At 34.4% G+C, this 23123-nt stretch overlaps 1 protein-coding gene across 13 annotated transcripts in view; it reads right to left on the bottom strand.

Moving 5' to 3' along the window:
• RP1 (RP1 axonemal microtubule associated) overlaps window positions 1–23123 on the bottom strand; it is a 322403-nt gene that overhangs the window by 131609 nt on the left and 167671 nt on the right. For all 13 annotated transcript variants that reach the window (XR_013763185.1, XR_013763186.1, XR_013763187.1 and 10 more), the window contains 2 exons: window positions 11496–11673; window positions 4884–5015 (listed from right to left, as the gene is read on the bottom strand). Coding sequence is in view for 9 of the 13 variants with exons in the window: in XM_079136289.1 (XP_078992415.1) it covers window positions 4884–5015; window positions 11496–11673 (310 nt within the window). In the remaining 4 variants the exon portion in view is untranslated. The remainder of the gene's footprint in view (window positions 1–4883; window positions 5016–11495; window positions 11674–23123) is intronic.

Genomic DNA, 23123 nt, shown 5'->3' with positions numbered 1-23123 from the left:
TAGGACTTGCCCTGTGTCATTGTTGAGCATCTGGAACAGACACAGCAAGGGCTGGCATGCTGGCCACACTGCCTGCCATGTGCAGACACAGTGCTGGAGGTGAGACCCCATCACGTTCACCTTCCTGGGCCTCAATTTTGTCATTTGTAAAAATAAGCATTTATAGTGAAATTTCTAGGATGGTTTCAGTTCAAAACATTAAATCATGAGTCTTTTCAGTCTATGTATTTGGCTTGAATGTGTTTAGAAGCAATGTTTCCAAACTTACAATTATTCAGAAGTAATGTATATTCTCCCTTAAATAATTTTTTAAAATATGAATTTCCTAAGTGTTTATAAATGAAGTGGTTTGGTGTCTTGGATTTGCTTTATGATCATCCAGTGGGGATTGTAATACAAAGCCGATACTCCGCCCTTCCAGGTGCAGCCATTTCTTCCCGCCTCCCAACCACTCATCAATCTTTGCTCCGCCTGCCTCTTAAGTTACAGGAATTTCCGGCCTACACTACAGCCATTTTCCTGCTTCCCACTTTACATCCTAACATGCTATTGGTTCATCAGTCAGCTTGCAAGTATTCTTCTCTACTATTGGTTCCTTCCAGCCCGGGAGATTCCAATATCTGGGAGAAGCGTCCCTGCCATCTTTCTCTTTTCCTTTCTTTTCACACCGGAGCAGATTTGCACTAGTCGTCCCCATAATAAAGTCTCTTGCGTGAGGCCCTGTGTCCGCCGTGGATTTTTCTGGGAGCTATTGTTGAGCCGCAACTGAGACTGGCTTGCAGAGTGGCAGTTCCGCGGGAGGGGCTAGAACTGCCAGTCCCGAGCTGAGCTGCATTTTTCCTTACAGGGATGGTGTGGGATATTGTGAAGGGCCATAACTAAAACAAGATTAGTAAAATGCTGATAATTGTTGAAGCTGGGTAGAAGGTACATGGGATGTGTTCTTTCCACCTACATATACCAGAAGTTTTTCACATGAAAAAACATTCTTAGTAGCATATTATCTAGTCTCCAGGTTTTGGAATGTCTTCTATTTTTATCATTGATTTCTAATTTCATTCCATTATGATCTGATAGAATGCAGGGTAATATCTCTACTTTTTTGTATTTGCAAAGAGTTGCTTTGTGGCATAAGGTATGGTCTATCTTAGAGAAGGATCAATGTGCTGCTGAGAAGAAAGTGTATTTGGTCATTGATGGACAAAATATTCTACATACATCCATTAAGTCCAAATTATTAATTGTATTATTTAGTTCTATAGTTTCTTTGTTTAGTTTTTGTTTGGAAGATCTATCCGGTAGTGAGAGAAATGTGTTAAAAGTCTCCCAGTATTTTTGTGTTGTATTCTACTGGATTCTTGAAATTGAGAAGGGTTTGTTTCTACTGTCATGTAAAACTAATTAGAACAAATTTTTAAAATAATTTTCATAAAAAAAGAAGACTAAAGTAATATTTGCAGGCTTTATGGTTTGCTTTAGAGAAGGGGTTTCTAGCTTCCATGACCTGCCTTGAAAAGAGGAGTTTGAGTTTCTATGGCTTGTGTAGGAAGGCAGGAGAAGAACAGAGGGAGGAAAATGTGCTTCTGAAGCCTTCACTTTGGGATATTTGGGATATTCTTTTCTGAGCCTTGACAATATCCATCTCCCTTCACAAACTTAACCATTGTCAACATTTTGATGCTTTATTCTATGCATTTTAATGTAGTAACATATAAACATATATCTGCACACACATTTAACTGTCTTTTTAAACCAAGTTTAAATATTATGATTTTTTATACAGTCTAATTTTTAACCTAACTTTTTCATCTAGGATATTATCCTATTTCATTTTATATGGATTTATCTATCTTATATTAGTGTAGAAATTGATAGTATGGTTGTGCTATCAGTGGTTAACTGGTCCTTGTTAGTAGATATTTAGACTGTTTCCAAATTCCTGTTATTCAAAAAATTTATTTCACAAAATCTTGAATTTTATGATTTTGCAACTTATGCTGCAGGAAATTTAGATATATTTCTGTGGATTAGACCCTTAGAGTTCAGTGTGTTAAGTACATATTCAGCCATAATAAAGAAGGAAAGACTGTCATTTGAAACAACATGGATGAACCCAGAAGATATTATGGTAAGTGAAATAAATCAGACATAAAAGACAAAAAATTTCTCTAAAAAAACTAAGATTCATTCCTTATATCCCCCATCTTAACAAAGCTAATATTATAATTCAATTTGGACCTAAAGGAAAACCCTGAAATCTAAATGTAATACATCTCTATTTACTACTACAAAAGCAATATTTACTGTATATGTGGTGTTAGAAGTTCTAAATCCTCAAGCTTCTTTGATGTACATGAAAAAGGTTTCAGCTTTTTTTAAAATAAATAAGCATTTTGAACAGAGTACAAATTCATTTTGCTATTATTCCTAAACCCCAAAGCTATATATGTTGTCCTATCTCAAAAGAGAACTGATAAACATACTATTCAGAAACTTATAGTTGATTTTGGATATCTTTAAAAGTAAGAAATAAGTTTTCTAAAATACTTTAATTCATACATATTTTCATATGAATGGCTAATATAAACCAAACTATCTAGTATGACAGCTAAATTGCAAAACCAAGAGGAAGGTATTTCTTGCAAGAAACAATTTTAACTACTTCAACTGTTAATTGAGAAAAGACTACTAAAGGAAGTCATGATCTAATTATTCAGTAATGAATGAGAACCTTCTAGATAACATTCATATACAAAGACTTTTTTTCCCTACCTAAGGTCATGGATGATATAAAAACCATTCTTACTGCAGTCAAATATGTTAATTTTTTTTAAATCATGAACATTCATTTTATAGATGGCATTCATATTAGAGCAATTTTATTATCTGGATTTCCAGGATTTCATGTTCAAGTCCAAAGATTGTGGTATACCAATGATTTAAGTAGTTCATGAATAAATTAAGTTCAGACTCCCTTTTCTCAGTCTTTGGCTCAGTCTCCAATTCTGGTGTATTGCCATTAACTACAATGAAGAACTTAGTCTTTTACATTGTATTATGGGTCAAATTTTAATTTGTGTCTAGCATGTCCTGTATGTATCCTTCATCTCAACTGTCAGTTTTTAGCCCTCTGTTTTTGTGTGGTTTAGTGTTTACCTGACCCACTCAGCTGTAAACTTCAAGAGGACTAAGACCAAGTCTGTTTGCCCACCTCTATATGTCCTTACATCTGACTTTTAGTTAAATGCACAATGCATGTTTGACGATTAAGTGCAAGAATTATTTGAAAATGTCTATATATAACACAAAGCCTAATTTTGTCAATTTTGCTAATTATCGATACTGTGGTTTGAATGAGGGTAATAATGTCTGCCAAAGGTCCTTTTGTTAAGGGCTCATCCCCTGGCGGCTCTATTGGTAGGTAATGAAATCTTTGGGAGATGGTACCTCCTTAGGTCATTGGGGGCAGACCTTTGAAGGGGACTATAGGACTCCAGTCTCTCTCTGCAGCAGTCTGAGATGTGATCTTTTGCTTACCCCAGTACTTTCACCTTGTCATCTGCACCTTGAGGAACAGATGCAGTCAAGGGGCAATCCTTACCAAGCCTATTCCATGTCACTATTTGGGCTCTGAATCTCCAAAACTGTGGTTAAATAAACCTTTTGTCTTTATAATTAGTCGTCTCAAGTATTTTGTTGTAATAGTAATACAAAGGTAATACATTTGATCTCCTTCAATCAAAAATATATACCTTCCACTTCTTAAAATTTTAACAATGGTAACATTTTTAAAAATGTTTTTGCAAGAACAAATTTTATAAGACATGTAGAAGGTTTTCTCTTAAGCATTTGGCAACCCATAAAAACGTGTCTATTCCGAGAAACTTCAACTATTTTTAACCACATCTAATTTTATTTGAGGTAGCCATCTCTAATTTAGGTACCACTGCTTCCTGACACAATATTTAATTCTTCTGTGAGAAATTTTAACTAAGCACATGTTTCTCATGCAGTGTAATTTCTCACCCTGCTACATGGATTCATGATGTAACATAGGGAATTATAGAACTGGAACTAGTCCAATGCAGCAAAAATCAAAATGCCAATTTCCCTGTGGTTGATATTATAATACCATAGGCTTGTCAATAAGACATGTATTATCTGTTCACTGTCTGAGGTAGCACACCCAATAACTAATTTTCAAAAATCACTTTTTTAAAGATAACATTCTAGTTTTCTCCCAAGATAGGTTTAAAAACATGGTTCAAAGAACCAAATAGCAGTCCACTATTTCATTTTACCCAAGGATGACTAGATTCTAAAACACAAAATTTGTCAGACAGCATACATTTTACTCCAAGTTAGAGGAATGTAATACATTTAAAGACAAGAAAAATGATCAAACAGGCAAAGATAGAAATTAGAAAATTAAAACTTCTAGGACCTACAGTACCTTATTCATACCTCAGTTTCTATCAGAAAAATGGAGATTACTTTCTGTTATTGCTTATATTTTGTTGTGAATTTATAATTTGTTTATAAAATATATTCATGAACTATTTTGTAGATTATTAATAGTCCAACTGATGTCATAATTTAATACCATCTTCTTTTGGAGTCATTGTTCTAAACTCAAAATTAAATTTAAGATAAAGAAATAAACATTTTTTAAATATGTGCACTTTTTCAATATAAAACTAAGCATAAAAAGTTTAAAAGCAGTTCATATGGCATACATATCATATATTATGTATATATCATAATATGTATACATACAATATTATAGATATTAGACACATATACATATTATGTATACCATATAAACTAGGAAGAAGTAATGCCATTAAACGAACCAAAAGAGGAAGAAAAAAGTTGGTGCTTACTTGCAGTTGAAGAAGGTAAGAGATCTCCGGCCTCAGGTTCTGATGACATTACATTCTGGTTTTGTGACTCATGGATCTTTCCTTCCCCTTGGCTGGGAGTTGGAGACATCCCCATTGGGTTTTTTCTGCCAACTGAAATTAAGATTCTAAAAGATGCCATCCTTTCAAAATCACTTGTTTCTTCACAGAATGCTCACCATATGCTCAGCTATGCAAGTTTAAGTTTTCCCATTGTTTCTATTTCAATGCCTAGTCAAATCTTTCCTCTGCTTACATAGTTACTAGAAAATGACTTGTTATTCTTACCAGCAGGCTATGCATGGATGGTATTCCTATAAAACCTATTCACTGCTTTGAAATCCAAGCAACAGTTTAACATCTCAATATGAATCAAATGACTTATTCAAGATGTTTCTTCTTAGATTCTAAATTAACTCCTTTGATAATCTGGTAGTTTGCCTTCCTCAAAAGAGGAAACTGACTAAAGTATCCTCTAAACAAAACTTTATATGATCTTAGCAGAACATGAAAATCAAAGAAATATACACACACCTTCAAGTGAAAAAAAACAAACAAACAAACAAAAAACACCAATTAGCTACTTTTATAGAGAAGCAAGTTGTTTTGGAAACTTGCTCAAAACTAGCTCTCCAATTTAATTGAAAAATGACTTCAATTTTATAGTATATGCTCAAGAGTGCTATCTATATTTAAGATTTCAATGTTTAAGTTGTGTTCATTCTTTAGAATCAGGCATTGATTGGGCACTTACTTCTTAAGTGACAGCAGTTCACACTATTAATGTCAAGTCTGAGAGACCACATGAGCAACAAAAAATTATATAGATGTCTAATTCTATATGAGTTAAACTACAACTACTTCTTAATACCACAACTGCACTCAACAAATTAGATGACTCATAAGTAAGACATGACAACCTCATAGGTATGGAATTAATGATACTCATAGGGAGTAATGCACAGACTACTCAATACTGATGTCTGAAAAACTGTCAATGAACACATTGTTATATACATCCTTTAAGTATTGTAAGATAAGTTTCACATAATAATCTTTTAAACACCAAACCCTACAAAACATCATTTTCTCCATGTATTTACAATACAATGCTTCGAAACTGGAGATCAATGACAGTGAAGGAGTTTTCAAATAGTAAAAGGAAAATCAGAAATATATTTACTGAAAGTAAATGAACAATTATAGAGGAAAAAAAGATTCCTAAATATAACTAAGGTTCCATTTGCCTATATCCTAATGTCAAATTCAGAACTTAAAAGGGGATATAAACTAATCTTCCAATCACTGCCATACCCTTAGAAATAATTCAGTGCATAACACATGGCTTTTGACATTGATGGGGTTACACCCCAGAGGGGGGACACATCAACAATGACCTCTGATATGCATGGATGAATGTTAGAATAGACCCATGCACAAAATGCATAAAGAATAGAAAGGAGAAGATGACGTGCCAGTGCAAAGATTAGAAACAAGCGCAGAAAGGGTTACACAACAGGATCCACTCAGGGGGAACTGAAATAAGAATGAGCATCTCCCACCTCCCTTCTAACTGGCTTCTCAATATTCCTCCTCAGTCTTTCAAAAAGGAAGTTGACATCTCTTCATACAACATGGTGGCAGGAAATTCAGAACACAGAAGATGTTTCTGGAAGTGTCACCAGGATGCTCCTATCTCTTTGTACAAAGGGCTGCCCACTCTGCCTTCTGGCCAGATGGGGCAGCAGGAGGTCCAAAATTCAACTACCGAGTTGCCCTCCAATAAGACTGAATTGGAGCAACTCTTACCTGTATGCTTTCTTTGCCTAACTTTCACCATTTAAAAGGAATATGAAAATATACCAACAGCATGTAAAATAACACTGGTGATGAAGGTAAAAGAACTGGAATTGTCTAACTGGAAATATTATCAGAAAATATTACTTATATACACCTGGATTTGGATGATTATTCACTTCAGCTAGTGTCTCATTACACCCAATATTTAAGTAGTATCAAGAGCCACCACACTAGACAGGTTGTAACTTTACAGTTAACTAGTAAAAATCTTTTATATTTTTATTGAATACAAGCTATTTAGAAAGTAAACAGGCAACCTCAAGAGGCTATAGCAGGAGGATTGCAAGTTTGAGGACAGCCTCAGCAACTTAGCAAGACCCTGTCTCAAAATAAAAAAAATAAGAAGAGTTAGGGATGTAGCCCAGTGGTAAAGTGCCCCTATGTTCAATCCCCAGTACTATAAATAAGAACAACAAAAAAGTAAAACAGGTGACTACTTACACAACAGTAATTTTTATAATATCAAGTTTTTGGTGCATGCATATTTTAAATTCATGTACTCTGTTTTGTTATCTGAATAATATAATATTTTGTCATATTTTTATGAAAAAGATTATGGTATTCATAAGTTGGATCTGCTAAATTGGATCTATGACAGTATTCCATTTAGATTTTTATACTTGAACCATCTTATATTTATATTTTACTAGGATGAAACAAAAATCAATTTTCCAAACATACTTAATATAAACTTCCATAACACTTGAACCTTAAAGAAATTCTTATTGTATAAAAATGCAACATCTAACCCATGTCTCTCATCCTGTGTCTTTTCAGGTTACTAATAACTAGAGCCTAGTTAATAATAACTACAGCCTAGTTATTAGTAACCTGAAATCAGTTACTAATAACATGATTTATATACAGATTTCTTTGGATATGAAATACAAATTTCATGCCATAAAACTGGGCTGGAATTAGAATAAGAGGAGGCAAATTTTGTACATAAGTTTATGTCATAAGGCTTATAAAAATATGTTCACACTTACCTCAGTGTTCTCTAAAAGTAACAGTACATTGAATTTAATGAAAATTTACCAGTTATATTGATTCAAGTTCTTTCAACAATATCCAGCATTGAGGTCTTATATGAAGTTTTAAGTGTTGGCTCATTATCTGGAGCAATGGATATGAATGAAATTTCTAAATGATTCATATATCCAGATTACAAATAGCAAATCTCTTCATAGGTGCCACATAATAACTGGTCATGTAGACTCAAGAGGTCAGATCTTTTCATACTTATTCCTGTATATAAGGTCCATAGTGCTGCGATTATAAATTCATGAAAGAGAATGAAGGGGTTTTGCTGCATAAGCTAGTTAGCACAGCTAAATGGTAGTGGATGAATTACTTTTATTATAAATTCTTAATACACAATAATTAAACCAAATCCTAACTAAAATATACATGAAGAAATCAAGTCACATAGAAGTTAAGTGATTTATCCAAACTGATTAATAGAGGTGATGAGATGACATTTCTTGTCTTTCAGGAATGTCAACTCTATCTAAGATACATGAGATGCTCTCCTTTGTCTAATAATCATAACAGCAAATACTTGTATAGCACTTGCTAAGTACCAGGATTCAACTAAGCATCTTGCATGTGTGAATTCATGTGATTCTCACACAACCACTAATTTAAGGCACTCTTAGCCCTCATTTTACAGACAAGAGGTACAGAACTTGTGAGAGCACACAGCCAGAAAGAGGTCAAATCAGAGCCTGGACATTGACTGTCTAACCCTCAGAACCTGTGTGCTGAAACTCTACTCTTGTCCTCTACCCAGCTATGCTTCCAAGCCTCTCACCATTTGCTGGGTAGACCCAGTCCATTAGGTCACCCTTGTTCTAGGCAGGACAGGACAGTACCTCCATGTGATCTTCAGCCAAGCCAGACTAAGCAGTGTGTAGATGCTTACATGAGGTGCATGTACTTCCAAGGAGGTCAGACCATTCATTCAGGGTGTGTGCTTGGGGACAACCAAGTAACTTCTCCCTGTGAAGGTCTCTACCAAAGTCTCTTAAAAGTAAATCTTACTGTTTTCTTCCTACTGCTATCCCTATCCAAGTCCTCTTATTACTCAGAGCAACTCAAAACTTCCACTCTGCTTTCAGGAGAACTTTGAGAAAAAGTCCATGCTATCAAAACAAGCTACAGAGTTAGCTGCTCTACCTCTGTTTTGAAATACAATTAAAAACTCACAAAAATTTCAAGGGTATTCTTTTCAATGTAGAGAAGTTTCAGTCTATCCTATGTAGATAGTCTAGCTGGAAAAGATTCTAAAAATTACAAGATGATTTGAGGAATTAACACTAAAGTTTGAATAAATATTCTATCACTCCTGACAAAACCCTATAAGAGTGGTTAACACTCTCTGAGTCATCAATCTTTTTGAAAATTCTAAGGTTTTGTGCTTCTTTCCACCTCCAATGTACATTTATGCACATGTGCATATTATTTATTTACTCTAAATATTTTTACTCATAAGTTCAAGGCAGAAAGTTCTTACTGTAATACAACGTTACATTTACAGGTGATGAAACAGAAGTTGAGATGGTAAATTAGGAGCATGATGCTAGCACACAAAAATAACACCCAGACATGAAATCTCCCTCTATCTATGCTATACCATTCATTTGTTCAACAGACACCCTTTGCACACTGTGTGCCAGGCAGTGTGCTGTGCCCTGGAGATACCACAAGGGGGTGCCATTCAGTACTCAATGTTCTAAGCACCAAAGGAGAAATTTTAAAAATTTAGAGAAGAAAACACACTCCTTTGTTTTTCTGATCTGACAGAAAAGCCAGCATTTCCTAAACAAGTGAAGGTAAAAAGTAAGGATAAATATTTACAGAAAACAGAATTTGCAATGGTGCACCCCAATATAACAAACATGAGCCTTGGTACAGGAACCATTCTTTGCACTTTCTTTTGCTGAAGTGTTCAAAGTCTAATGATTAATTAGAGTCAAAATAAATCTCTCAAAAGAGTTATGGTAGCTTATTCTATGGGCGTACTTTTCATTAGAGTCCCAAATAGGAAAAATTCAAATTTGTTGTGGAAGCTGAAGGGCTTGAGGTACATACACAGATTTAACATTGAGATTCTCTTCTCATGAACATGGGAAGGTATTATTAAATTAATTATTTTTTTGAAAAAATACTAATGTTTCCATACTCTTCCTTAAAGTTCTTAGAATTCTAAGTGCTCCAATAAGTGATTTCTAAAGTTATATCTTCTGTATTATTGTTGCCCTTGCTAAAATAGGAAGACAAGAAGTTCTCTTTAGTACACAGAGCAAAAAATAAAAACAAAACAAAACCACCTGGTCTAGTAGTAAAACCAAATTAAATTATGGAGCTTGTAAAAAAAAATTATTTTTATTTGTTCCCTGTTTAAAAATGTGCCTCTTGCTATTTATTGATCACATCTTGCCAATATTATTTTTTTCCTTTTGTCACCTGTTCTAATTATTGCTCTCTCTCTTTCTCATATTTTCTTCTCTGACCTCTTCCTTATTATTTCTCCTTTTATCCTGTTGTTTTCCAGCATGCTTGATGTCCCTTGCTAAGTATTGCTCACAACTCTTCTTCTGCTCTGCCCTATACCCTTCTGAATGTATTCAAGTCACCTGCTTCCCTTCTGAGCTCCAGAGGCAGATGGCATGCCCATTTTGTTGAGTGAGAGTGCCACTTCACAGCTTGTGGAGCACCAGAGTGTGGGGAGACTGGTGGTATAGATGACAGTAAATTAAGTTTTACTCATCCAATAATTTGCAAGGTTTTAAATACAGTAACTAAAAGTTAAAAGTGAACTGATGCAGGTAAGGGCAAAAAATAGGACCAGATATACTGTCTTGTTAAATCAAGCTTTATGCTTTTGTTTTAAACTACCTTATCTAGGATATTACACACACACACACACACACACACACACAAACACACACACATACACACACAAACACACACACACACACACAAACACACACACACACACACACACACGAGTATATATGGACTCTGATAAGAAAAAGAAGCTAAATAAGAGTCAAACTGAATAAGAAAGTCTAGGTTTTGATTAAACCAAAACTCACAAAACAACATCAGGCAAAAATCAGCAAACTAAACTTTGAAGAAATTTAAAAACACAATAACGTCACCTCATTGACCTTTGTGTTCAAGAAAATACATTTTAAGCTTTAATTGTTTAAAAAGTTCTAAGATCTTCACTTCAAATTGCTAGAGAACCTGAACTTGGATATGAGAGAGACCAGTTTCAAAATATTCACATTTCTGTCCTATCCTTGGACTTTTTTCTAAATTCTATTTTTAATCCAAATCCCATTTATTTTTATCTTTATGCCAACTCTTTTTTTATAACTGAGAGCATTAAAAATTAATAGCAATGAAGCTGAGAATTTCTAACAGCCTCCTCTTCTCTCAGTGTATATGGAAATATCCTTAAATAACAAGAGTCAAATATGCACACACAATTTAAAAAGTTATAAAGGAACTCAACAGCAAAATACTGTACACCTAACATTAACTACCCCAAAAATTGAGGCAAATGGTCTTCATTATGTTTTTCTTCCACTTTTTCTAGAATTATTAAACAATAAATTCTAACACCAGGGATTTTCTTAGAAAAATATGTGATGAAATTATCTAGCACTGTGCACAAACCATCATAAAGCAAACCAAAGTTGAAGTACTTCATAATAAACGTACATTGGATAACTTGGGGGTAGAAGCAAACATTCTCATCCTTGGTATAAATTACAGGTTTTGCCCGACCATCTGGTTGAAGTCCAACAAACAACCCTGGGCTCCTTGTGGATTCTAGGCTTATGGATGCATTTTCCAAGTTGTTCTTAATTTTAAAATGACAGTCAATATCTCCAGTACCCTACAATAAAGGTAACATGATTTGATAAGTATGAGCAAATATGAATGACAGAATTTAAAATCAGTCACTTCACAAGAATGTGATTTTGCTTCATTTTCAAATCGTCTTGATAAATGTAGAAACTTTTTGCACAAATCACATCCTGTTCCATAAGATTCAGACACACAGATCATATGACAGCCTAATGCAAGAGTACATGCCTTTAAACAAAGGGCTCTGAATCAAAGAGGTGTTTCAACTAAAGAGTATGCTGTGTGCTGGGCTTCATTTCAGAGTTGCTCACCTCTATAGGTGAGTACAGAACACTAAAATGTGAAATTGCTTAACAATGGATATACATTCTGAGAAAGGCATCATTAGGTCATTTTGTCATTGTGCAAACATCCCAGAACGCACTTATACAAACCTACATAGTCCGGCACACTGAATATGTACACACACACACTATATGGTACACACACACATTTATAAGTATACAGACACATACAAATTAGCATTGTATAAATACACATGCTTGCATGCACACACACACACCCATTTACATAACATTGTCTACTGCTCCTAGAGCCATGACAAACAAAAAGTAATTTAGATTAAAAGATTAAATCAAGCAAAACAGAAAATGGTGTTATCAGGAGATGCAGAAAATACAGGATGGTATAACAGCATACCATTTTAAAGTAAACTGCTTTTTCTAAAAGTATAAGAATACTCTAAAAGAATGATAAAAATGTAGTAAGACAATACATAAACCAATTACATAGCTCTTGTTATTATCAAGTATCACGTACAGTACGTAATTATATGCACTATACTTTTATACAACTGGCAGCACAGTTTGTTTACTATTGTATTCCACACGCATTGTCCTCCAACATTATGACATCCATGATATCACTAGCCAAAAGGAATTTTTCAGCTCCATCTTAATTTTAAGGTATGACCATCATGCATGCAGTACATCCTTGACTGAAACATAATTATGTGACTTAAAATATACTCCAAAATTATAGAAAATAGTGCAGTATATCCCAAGTTCATTTACATTTAAATATAAAACAATTTTCAGTATTATTTTGCATTTTCCAGGCTAAGGTTTTATAGGGTGTAAATAAACTTTTCAAGGACTACATACAAAAACATTCAGTAAAGAAGAGTCCAAAAATAATCTACATAACCATCAGAACATTATAATGACATCTCCCTTTTTAAAAGCATTTATAATCTAATATTATAAAATGTTTAACCATTCATTTTTGAAAGTTTTCTTATAGGATTCCTGTATACTAGAAAATGAATTATGTGGGAATGACTTAAAATTTCTAATAGCAACTATTATTTTGTTTATAATAGGAAATTATGTTCTGGTTTTCAAATTGCGGAATAGAGGAGGTCACTTTCCTCAGCACTCTTTGGTGTGAAACCAAGGAAGCATACAGGCAGCTTCTAAGAAAGATGGGTGAACAAATAGTGGAGGCACTTAACTGGAATTTAAAACTGGACATTCAAAGCAGATCAGGGACTGAGGAGGTTGAACATAAAGAATGAGGTAGAAATTCCCAGTGACACATTCATTTATTATGAAAATGCCTAACATACCAAATAAGTAAAGAATTTTAAGGCTGCAAGAGAAAAACAATAGGTAACATTTCCAGTGAAATCAATCCAGACCCTCAAAATAAGAGGTCTTGGAATAATATATATCAAGTTCTAAAATAAAATGGATGCTAGCCAAGAATATTATACCAAGCAAAATTAAGCTTCAGAATTGACAATGAAATAAAAACCTTCCATGATAAACAAATTTAAGAGAATTCACAACTAGAAAGCTTGCACTACAAAACATACCCAATAAGATATTTCATGAAGAAGAAATTTAATATAAAAGTAAAAACCGGCAAACAGAGGAACTACACTAAAAGAACAGTGAATCAATGGAGAAACTAATTCAAAGTAAAAACCAGAAATAAATCAAAATGACAGGAAATAAAAATCATATCTCGATAATAACAATGAATGTAAGTGACCTAAACTCATCAATCAAAATACACAGAATGGAAGACTGGATTAAAAAACAAGATCCAACAATATGCTGTCTCCAAGAGACCTCATAGGCAAAGACATCCAAGACAAGGTAAAAGGATAGGACAAAACATATCATTCACATGGACCTTGTAAACAACCTGGAGTTTCTAGCCTCATATCAGATAAAGTGAACTTCAAGCCAAAGTTAGTCAGAAAAGACAAAGAAGGACATTTCCTACTGCTTAAGGAAATTATACATCAAGAAGACATATCAATCTTAAATAGTTATACACTAAATATTGGAGCATCTCCATACATCAAACAAACCCTTCTCAATTTCAAGAAGCCAATAGACCACAACACAATAATACTGGGTGACTTTGACATAACTCTCTCACTACTGGATAGATCCTCCAAACAAAAAACTAGATAAAGAAGCTATAGAAGTAAAAAATACAATTCATAATTTAGACTTATCAGACATATATATAGAATATTTCATCCATTCAAGAGCTGAATACACTTTCTTACCAAAGCATATGGATCCTTCTTTAAAATAGACCATGATATTCTCCAATTTCATCCATTTGCCTGCAAATGCCATAATTTTATCATTCTTTATGGCAGAGTAATATTCCATTGTATATATATGCCATAGTTTCTTTATCCATTCATCAATTGAAGGACATCTAGGTTGGTTCCACAATCTGGCTATGGTGAATTGAGCAGCAATGAACATTGATGTGGCTGTATCTCTGTAGTATGCTGATTTTAAGTCCTTTGGGTATAGGTCACTCATTTACTCCATGTACAGAGAAACAACATGTATCCCATTTGTTTACAATAAAAAATAAATAAATAAATAAAAACTAAAATAAAATAAAATAGACCATATCTTAGGCCACAAAGCAACTCTTAGCAAATACGAAAAATAGAAATAATATTTTGCATCCTATCAGAGCATAATGGAATGAAATTAGAAATCAACAATAACATAAAAAAATAAAAGCTACTCTAACTCCTAGAGACTAAATAATATGCTATTGAATGATGAATGGATAGCAGAAGAAATCAGGGATGGAATAAAAAATACTTAGAGATAAATGAGAATAGTGATACAACATATCAAAATCTCTGGGACACTATGAAGGCAGTGCTAAGAGGAAAAGTTCATTGTATAGAGTTCATTTATTAAAAAATAGAGTCAACAAATAAATAACCTAGCATTAAGTCTCAAAGCCCTAGAAAAAGAAGAATAAATCAATACCAAAAGTACAAGACAGGAAATAATTAAAAATCAGAGCTGAAATCAATGAAATTGAAACAAAAGAAATAATACAAAAAAATTGATAACTAAAAAGTTGATTCTTTGAAAAAACTCAATAAAATTGATAAACCCTTAGCTGAGGTAACAAAGAGAAACAGACAGAAAACTCAAATTGCTAAAATTTGTGATGAAAAATGAAATATCACAACAGACACGACCGAAATACAGAAGATAATCAGAACCTATTTTGGAAATTTATACTCAAATAAAACAGAAAATCTTGAAGATATTGACAAATTTCTAGAAATATATGATCTACCCACATTGAAGGAGAACACAGAAAATTTAAACAGATCAATTTTCAGCAATGAAATTGAAGATACCCTCAAAACTACCAACAAAGAAAAGCCCAGGACCAGAAGGATTCTCAGGTGAGTTCTATCAGACTTTCAAAGAAGACCACCAATCCTCCTCAAATTATTACATGAAATGAAAAAGGAGGGAACCCTTCTAAACTCATTCTATGAAACTAGTATCATACTGATACCAAAATCAAAAAGACTTCAAGGAAAGAAAATTTCAGACCAATATCCTTGATGGACATGAATGCAAAAATTCTTAATAAAATACTGGCAAATCATTTACCATGATCAAGTGGGGTTCATCCCAGAGATGCAAGATTGGTTCAATAAACGTAATTCGTCACATCAACAGACTTAAAGACAAGAATCACAGGATTATCTCAAAAAATGCAGAAAATGATTAGACAAAATTCAGCATCCATTCATGTTCAAAACACTAGAAAACCTAGGGATATTAGGAACGTACCTCAACATTGTAAAAGCTATATGTTCTAAACCCAAGGCCAATAATTATCATTCTAAATCGAGTAAAACTGAAAGCATTCCTTCTAAAAGCTGGAACGAGACAGGGATGTGCCCTTTCACCACTTCTATTCAACATAGTTCTGGAAACTCTAACCAGAACAATTAGACAGACAAAAGAAATTAAAGGGATATTAATAGGAAAAGAAAAACTCAAACTATCCCTATCTGCTGATGACATGATTCTATATTTAGAAGACCCCCCAAAAAAAAAAATCCACCAGAAAACTTCAAGAACTCATAAGTGAATTCAGCAAAGTAGCAAGATATAAAATCAACACCCATAAACCAATTGTGTTCCTATGCATCAGTGATGAATCAACTGAAAGAGAAATTAGGAAAACTATTCCATTTGCAATAACCTCAAAAACTAAAATAAAATATTTGGGAATTAATCTAACAAATGAGGTGAAAGATCTCTACAATGAAAACTACAGAATACTAAAGAAAGAAATTAAAGAAGACCTTAGAAGATGGAAATATCTCCCATGTACTTGGCTAGGTGGAAATAATATTTTCAATATGGCCATACTACCAAAAGCACTACCCAGATTTAATGCAATTCCTATTAAGGTTCTGATGACACTTTTCATAGAAATAGAAAAAGCAGTCATGAAAAATAAGAGACCCAGAATAGCCAAAGCCATCCTCAGCAAGAAAAGCAAAGCAAATGGCATCAAAATATCAGACCTTAAATTATACTACAGAGCTATAGTAACAAAAATGGCATGATATTGGCACCAAAACAGACATGAACATCAACAGTACAGAACAGAAGACACAGAGACAAACCCACACAAATACATTTATCTCATACTAGACAAAGCACCATAAACAAATATTAGAGAAATATATGTATTTCAGCCTATTTAACAAATGGTGCTGGGAAACCTGGAAATCCTTATGTAGTAAAATGAAATTAGACCCTTATCTCCCACTCAACTCAATGTGGATCAAGAACATAGGCAGAGATCCTGTACCTACTAGAAGAAAAAGTAGGCCCAAATCTCCATCATGTCACCTTAGGAATTGAATTCCTCAACGAGACTCCTAAAGCACAATAAGTGAAACCAAGGATCAATAAAAGGAATGGAATCAAACTAAAAAGGTTCTTCACAGCAAAAGAAACAAGAACATAACCAGACAGCCTACAGAATGGGAGAAAATCTTTGCCACCTGCACCTCAGATAGAGCACTAAATTCCAGGATATATAAAGAACCCATAAAGCTTAACACCAAAACAAACAAATAACCAAATTAGTAAATGGGCTAAGGAAACTAAACAGACACTTCACAGAAGAGAAATATGAATGGTCAAAAAATATATTAAAAATGTTCAACATTTCTAGCCATTAGAGGAATGCAAATTAAAACTACACTGAGATTCCATCTCACTTGAGTCAAAATGGCAATTATCAAGAATACAAGCAACAATAAATGTTGATAAGGATGTGGGGGAAAAGGTACACTCATGCATTGCTGGTAGGACTGAAAATTGGTTCAGCCACTCTGGAGAGCAGTAGGGAGATTCCTCAGAAAATTTGGAATGGAACTACCATTTGACTCAGTTATCCCATTCCTTCCCATATACCCAGTGGACTTAAAAATCAGCATACCATAGTGACACAATCACATCAATGTTTATAGCAGCTCAATTCACTATAACTAAACTATAGAACCAACCTAGATGCCCTTCCACAGATGAATGGACGAAGAAAATATGATACATATACCCAATGGAAAATTACTCAGTCAAAAAGAATAATGAAATTATGACATTTGCCAGTAAATAGATGGAACTTGGGACTACCATGTTATATGAAATAAACCAATCCCAAAAGCCAAAGGCTGAATGTTTTCTCTGATATGTGAATGCTGACCCATAATAGGCAGGGGTAGGGGAGTGCAGCAGTGTGGAGGTTCACCAGATTGGACAGGGGATAATGGGGAGAAGGAAGGAGGGATCTCAACTCAAATGTGAGCTTGTTATCACTAATAACCATGTCTCTCTCTCTCTCTCTCTCTCTCTCTCTCTCTCTCTCTCTCTCTCTCTCTCTCGCCTGCCTCATTTTATAATTACGAATTGAGCAGCTTCAATCTTCTATTCTTACTATGGATACAGTAAGACTCTGGCATTGATTTGTTCATTGTCAAGCACAAAAGACAATGACATATACAGATAAAAATAATACAGGTAGTAGAATAAATGTGTGCAAGAGACAGACTCCTGTAGTTTGGGAATGTTGATACATTACTATTAACTGATATTTTATTTCTATTTACTCAGTTTTTTATCTAGTATCCCTTTTCTCCCTAGCATCCTACCCAGGGTGCTATATTACATTTAGTAGTCATGAATACTTTTTGAAAGTCTGAAGGGCAGAGAGACAGACAGACACATGGTTCTCAGTAACAAATAAGCTCACATTTATGTTGAGATCATAACATAATTTTCTATTATAAAGAAAATAATAGTTGCTATTGGAAATTTAAATTCATTCTCACAAAATTCATTTTCTAGAACTCTGAAGTCCTATAAGAAAACTGTCAAAAAGCTCTCTTGACTCCCCATCAGTCTTCTCTTGGCTCTGATGTTTTCTCAGACTCTGTATTTTTTATAACCTTGAAAGTTTTGAGAAGTACTGGTTAATATTTCATAGGCCACTCCACTATTGGAATCTGTCTGCTTCTCTCATAATTAAACTGGTATTATGAAATATTAGGTGGAAGACCATGGACATAAAGTTCCATTTTTATCATATCATATCAAGCATACCTATTATCAGTATGATTTGTTAACTGTTGATGATGGCCTGATCATCTAAGGTAGTGATTGTCAGGTTTCCCCCCTATAAAGTTACTCCCTTCCCAATGTTGCACACTGTATGCTAAAGGAGAAAGTTCTCATATTCAACCTACACCCTAGGAATTTGGAGGAATGGGGAGTTAAGCTCCAATCCCTTTGAGGCTGAGTATCTTAGACAATTTATTTGGAATCTTCTGCACAAGAGATCTTCTCTTCTGCCCTATTTACATATTTATTCAATTATTTATTTATAGTAGTATGGACTCATGAATATTTCAGACTTTGGATTATAATCCAATACTTTTTATTTTGTTGTTCCAATTGTTCCAGTTTTAGATATTGGGAGCTCTTGTAGTTGACTTCTATATCCTTTGACGCCTCTCCATTAAGAATCAGTTGGAAACAGCTGATAACCTTGAGTCTTCTGACCTATGAATGTAGAATCTGTCCATTTTATTTATATTTTCTTTGATTTTTTTCACCAGTTTTATATTTTACATATGAGTCTTATATACATTTTGTTAGATTTATATCTTTTTGTTAGACCAATAAAACTGACCATGTTTTTAATTTCAAATTTCAATTTTTCATTGGTAGTGTATAGGAAAGCAATTGAATTTTGTATATCAACTTGTACACTGCAGCCTTGCTATGATAGCTCATTAGTTCTAGGGTTTACTGTCAATTCTTTGGTATTTTCTATATGCCTAATTGTTATGATTTAAAGCTCATGTGTAAGAAAATGCAAGAAAACTTAGAGGTGAAATGATTGGGTTAAGAGAGTCTTAACCTAATCAGTGCATTAATCCTGATATGAATTAATTAGGCGTAACTATAGGGTTTGGCTGGATGAGGTAGGCCACTGGGGGCATGCCTTTGGGGTTCATATTTTGTCCCTGGTGAGCAGAGCTGTCTCTCTGCTTCCTGATCACCAAGTCTTGAGATGTTTTCCTCTTCCACACCTTTCCACCATGAAAAGTGCCTCACCTCAGGCCCAGAGCAATGCAGTCTCCAATCTATGGACTAAGTCCTCTGAAATCATGAGCCCCAAATAAACTTATTCTCTTTGAAAATTGTTCTTATCGGGTCTTTTGGCCACAGTGGCAAAAAAAAAAAAAAAAAATGACTGAAACACTAATCTTATTATAAATGAACAAAGAGAGTGTTATTTTTTTTTTCTTTCCAATCGCAATACATTCTATTTCCTTTTCCTATCTCATTGCATAGCTAGGTCTTTTACAATGTTGCAAGGATTAGTGTGAGAAATATCCTTTTTTTCCACCCCTAATTTTAGGGAGAAAGCATCTAGTTTTTCATGATTTATATGATATTAGCTGTAAGGTTTTTATGGATATTCTTTTTTTACTAATTTTATTTGATTTTATTTTTACAGACTGAATTTTGATTCACTGTACACAAATGGGGTACAACTTTTCATTTCTATGGTTGTGCACAATGCAGATTCACACCATATGTGTAATCATACATGTACATGGGGTAATGATGTCTGTCTCATTCCCCTATCTTTCCTACCCCAGCTCTCTCCCCATCCACATTTCCCTCTACACAATTCAAATTTCCTCAATTCTTCTCTTACACTTGTCCCCATTATGTATCTAATCAAGAAGAGAAAGTTCCCCTCTATTCATAATTTGCTGATAGTTCTCCTTATTTTCACCATAAATATTCAATCACCCATTAATACTAAATGTTCCGCAATGGTATTTATCAAATTTGATGCAAATCTTCCATTTCATTTGTACTTCCTAGACAACATGCCCCATCACCACCTGCCTGGATCACTGTAATCACTGGCTAAAATAAGAATCATATTTTTGACTATTAGACATACTTTTATTGATTATTTTTCCAAGGCTCACTTACCTACCTGACCTATAATGCTCCTTGTATCATGGGTAAGTAGAATCCAGGCTAAAACAAAGAAATAGTCCTAAACTTTCAGTTTCCAATTATAAGGGATACAGGAAGTCTTTAGCAAATAATGAAAAGGAAGGTGTTTTTATTTTCTGAAAGATAAAATGATTTCTAAAAGAAATTCCAAAATTGGATTTAATATACCTAGAACCAAACCTAGAGGACTGGAAACCACAGAACTTAAATGCTGAAAACACTAAATAGGTGGATACTTTAAATGATATAGAGGAAATTTCCACCCAACAGGAAGAGAAGTCCATACAGAACTAGGAGTATGGACCTGGAGTAAATGTCTTAAAAGCAGACATGAATGTCCTATTTCAACCTCACGTGGAATTGTTTCTTAATGAGAGGTAGTAGAAACATCCATATATTTTATTAGAGAATCTCAGAGGGCTGAAGTCGTCACCCTGGAAATTCACAAATTTCTCTTAAACTATCCTAATGTTCAGCACAGTACTGAAGCTAGAATTGAAGACAGTCAGTGTGTAATAGGGAATCCGATCAAATCCAGGAAATGGAGACCAGTTTGGATTCTGGAAGTTGGAGACTGCCTTTGGGAGATTGGAATGTCAGTGTCTCCAAAGCCCTTTGATTACCAAATTTACCTGCTTATACTACCCCTCCCAAAAGGCCACAGTCAGGGAATTGCTAATTAATGCCCGATGGGCTGTTACCTGCCTGAATCACTCCATTTGGCCCCTCTGCCTGCCCATCTACTTGTCACGTTTTTGCCATCTCACCCGTATCTCCTGAGCCTAGTCATGTAGGCAGGAAGGAGAGAAATGACGGGGAGAGAGCAGGAGAATAAAGGAAACTTTAGTCTATAAAAGATGCAGGGCCCTCTCACTTCTTGGGATACCAGAATGCCAGCCATGGTCCCTTCTCCCCACTGGGAGCAGTCTGTGTTACTACCTTTAAATAAAACCTGCTCTATATGCTTGCCTCGGCATGCTTCTCTAATGTTCAAACTTCAACATTTGAGGAAGTAGAACTCATCATCGATAACCAGCGGTATCCGTATCAAAGCAAAATGGGGTTGCTCATAAGATGGATTTGAAACATCTGAGGAAGAAATTTGAGTAGATAACATTGATTTAGCTTTCTAGATTCTCCACAGCTCACACAAAAACATCAGGGCATCCAAAGGTTATTTAGTGCTTTAATAGCAGACTCAACTACGGAGAAGACGAATGTCTAGGAGAAGGCTATACTTGCTACAACTTGGCAACTGAATTGGGAACCTTGAAACCAGAGCTTACATCTCTCAAGACCCATATGACCCCAAATGTTAAGACAGCACAGTTGGCCTCATTTGAAATTGCACACTGCAATGGTTTGGTTATGGCTTGGGTATGTCCTCCAAAAGTTTATGTGTTAGAAACTTGGTCATGGCCCCTTTTAGATTACAAATTTCCTAAGGACGCAGAGAGAGTGGAATGCCTACTATGTTTACTACAGCAATTTCTACTTCTGAGTAGATACTCAGTAAATGCTTGTTGGCCCCTAAAAAAAAGTTCTCTGGTTTGCAAACATCTAAGTTCATAACTTGTTCATGTAATGCCCTCCCCTTTCTTCTTTAGAAATGTGGGATTATTCCTTCTAAAATTCACAATTCCAAGAAACTTCTCCCAATTTTGTTACTCCACTCAATTCAATAGTCTCTCCTAATCCTTCAAACAAGCAGTTGAACCACAATTTGAACGGGATTGCAGATTTGCCAGTATTCTCTATTGTGCACATATGTGTTCCCTCCAAATATCATTTTCCTCAAGAAATGAAATTTTTAACCTTGAATTAAGTGAAATCAGTGACCAGAATGAAAATTAAATGTAATATAACTGAATTTTAAAACAATAAACATTTCGAGTTTCCTATATTCCCCCTTTCCTTTTTTCATTTAAATATATTTTTTACACCTAATCCAAATATCAACTGATTAAAAGGATGTAGATGGGAAATAAAATATGTCAGTTCTAAATGCAAAAGTATTCTTCTGTGCCCTCTTAATCATTAGTAGCAAATACTAACTGAACAAAGCTACTTTGGAATGCATGCTCACACCACTGCAAGCTAGTATAACATCTAATGCACATTTCTCTCTTTGGCCCCTTTGCAGAAGGATAAGTCCTAGTTACCATTATCCAGTTGATATTTTAACTTCTTTTTCACTCCATATTTGTTAACTACCTACAAAATATCCTTGCTTAGGATTTGTGATATTTTAATGAACAAAGCAAACAAGACTCTTTCATCCTAGTAATACATATTTTGTACAATAGAGTACTGTTAATGCTACTCATCAGCCATCTCTTTTCCAAGATGAATCACTCAATGATTTATTTCCTTCTTAAAGCATATTTGCTCCTGAGTGGAGAAAGTCTCTGTTGCTATCCTGAAGGCCCTCTGTATTTTCTTCAAACATTTTTTCATACTTTAAAGATTAGCATCAAATGGCCTGTGGGAGTGGGGTGGATTGTGTTGAGCTGGGACAGAGTATGAAGTTCCTTTTCTGGTGATCTATGACATGTAC

This window comes from Sciurus vulgaris (assembly GCF_902686455.1).
Source record: "Sciurus vulgaris genome assembly, chromosome: 1".
Classification (NCBI taxonomy): domain Eukaryota; kingdom Metazoa; phylum Chordata; class Mammalia; order Rodentia; family Sciuridae; genus Sciurus; species Sciurus vulgaris.
The sequence above is the reverse complement of the archived record's forward strand: the minus strand, read 5'-3'. Positions and strand labels throughout refer to the sequence as shown.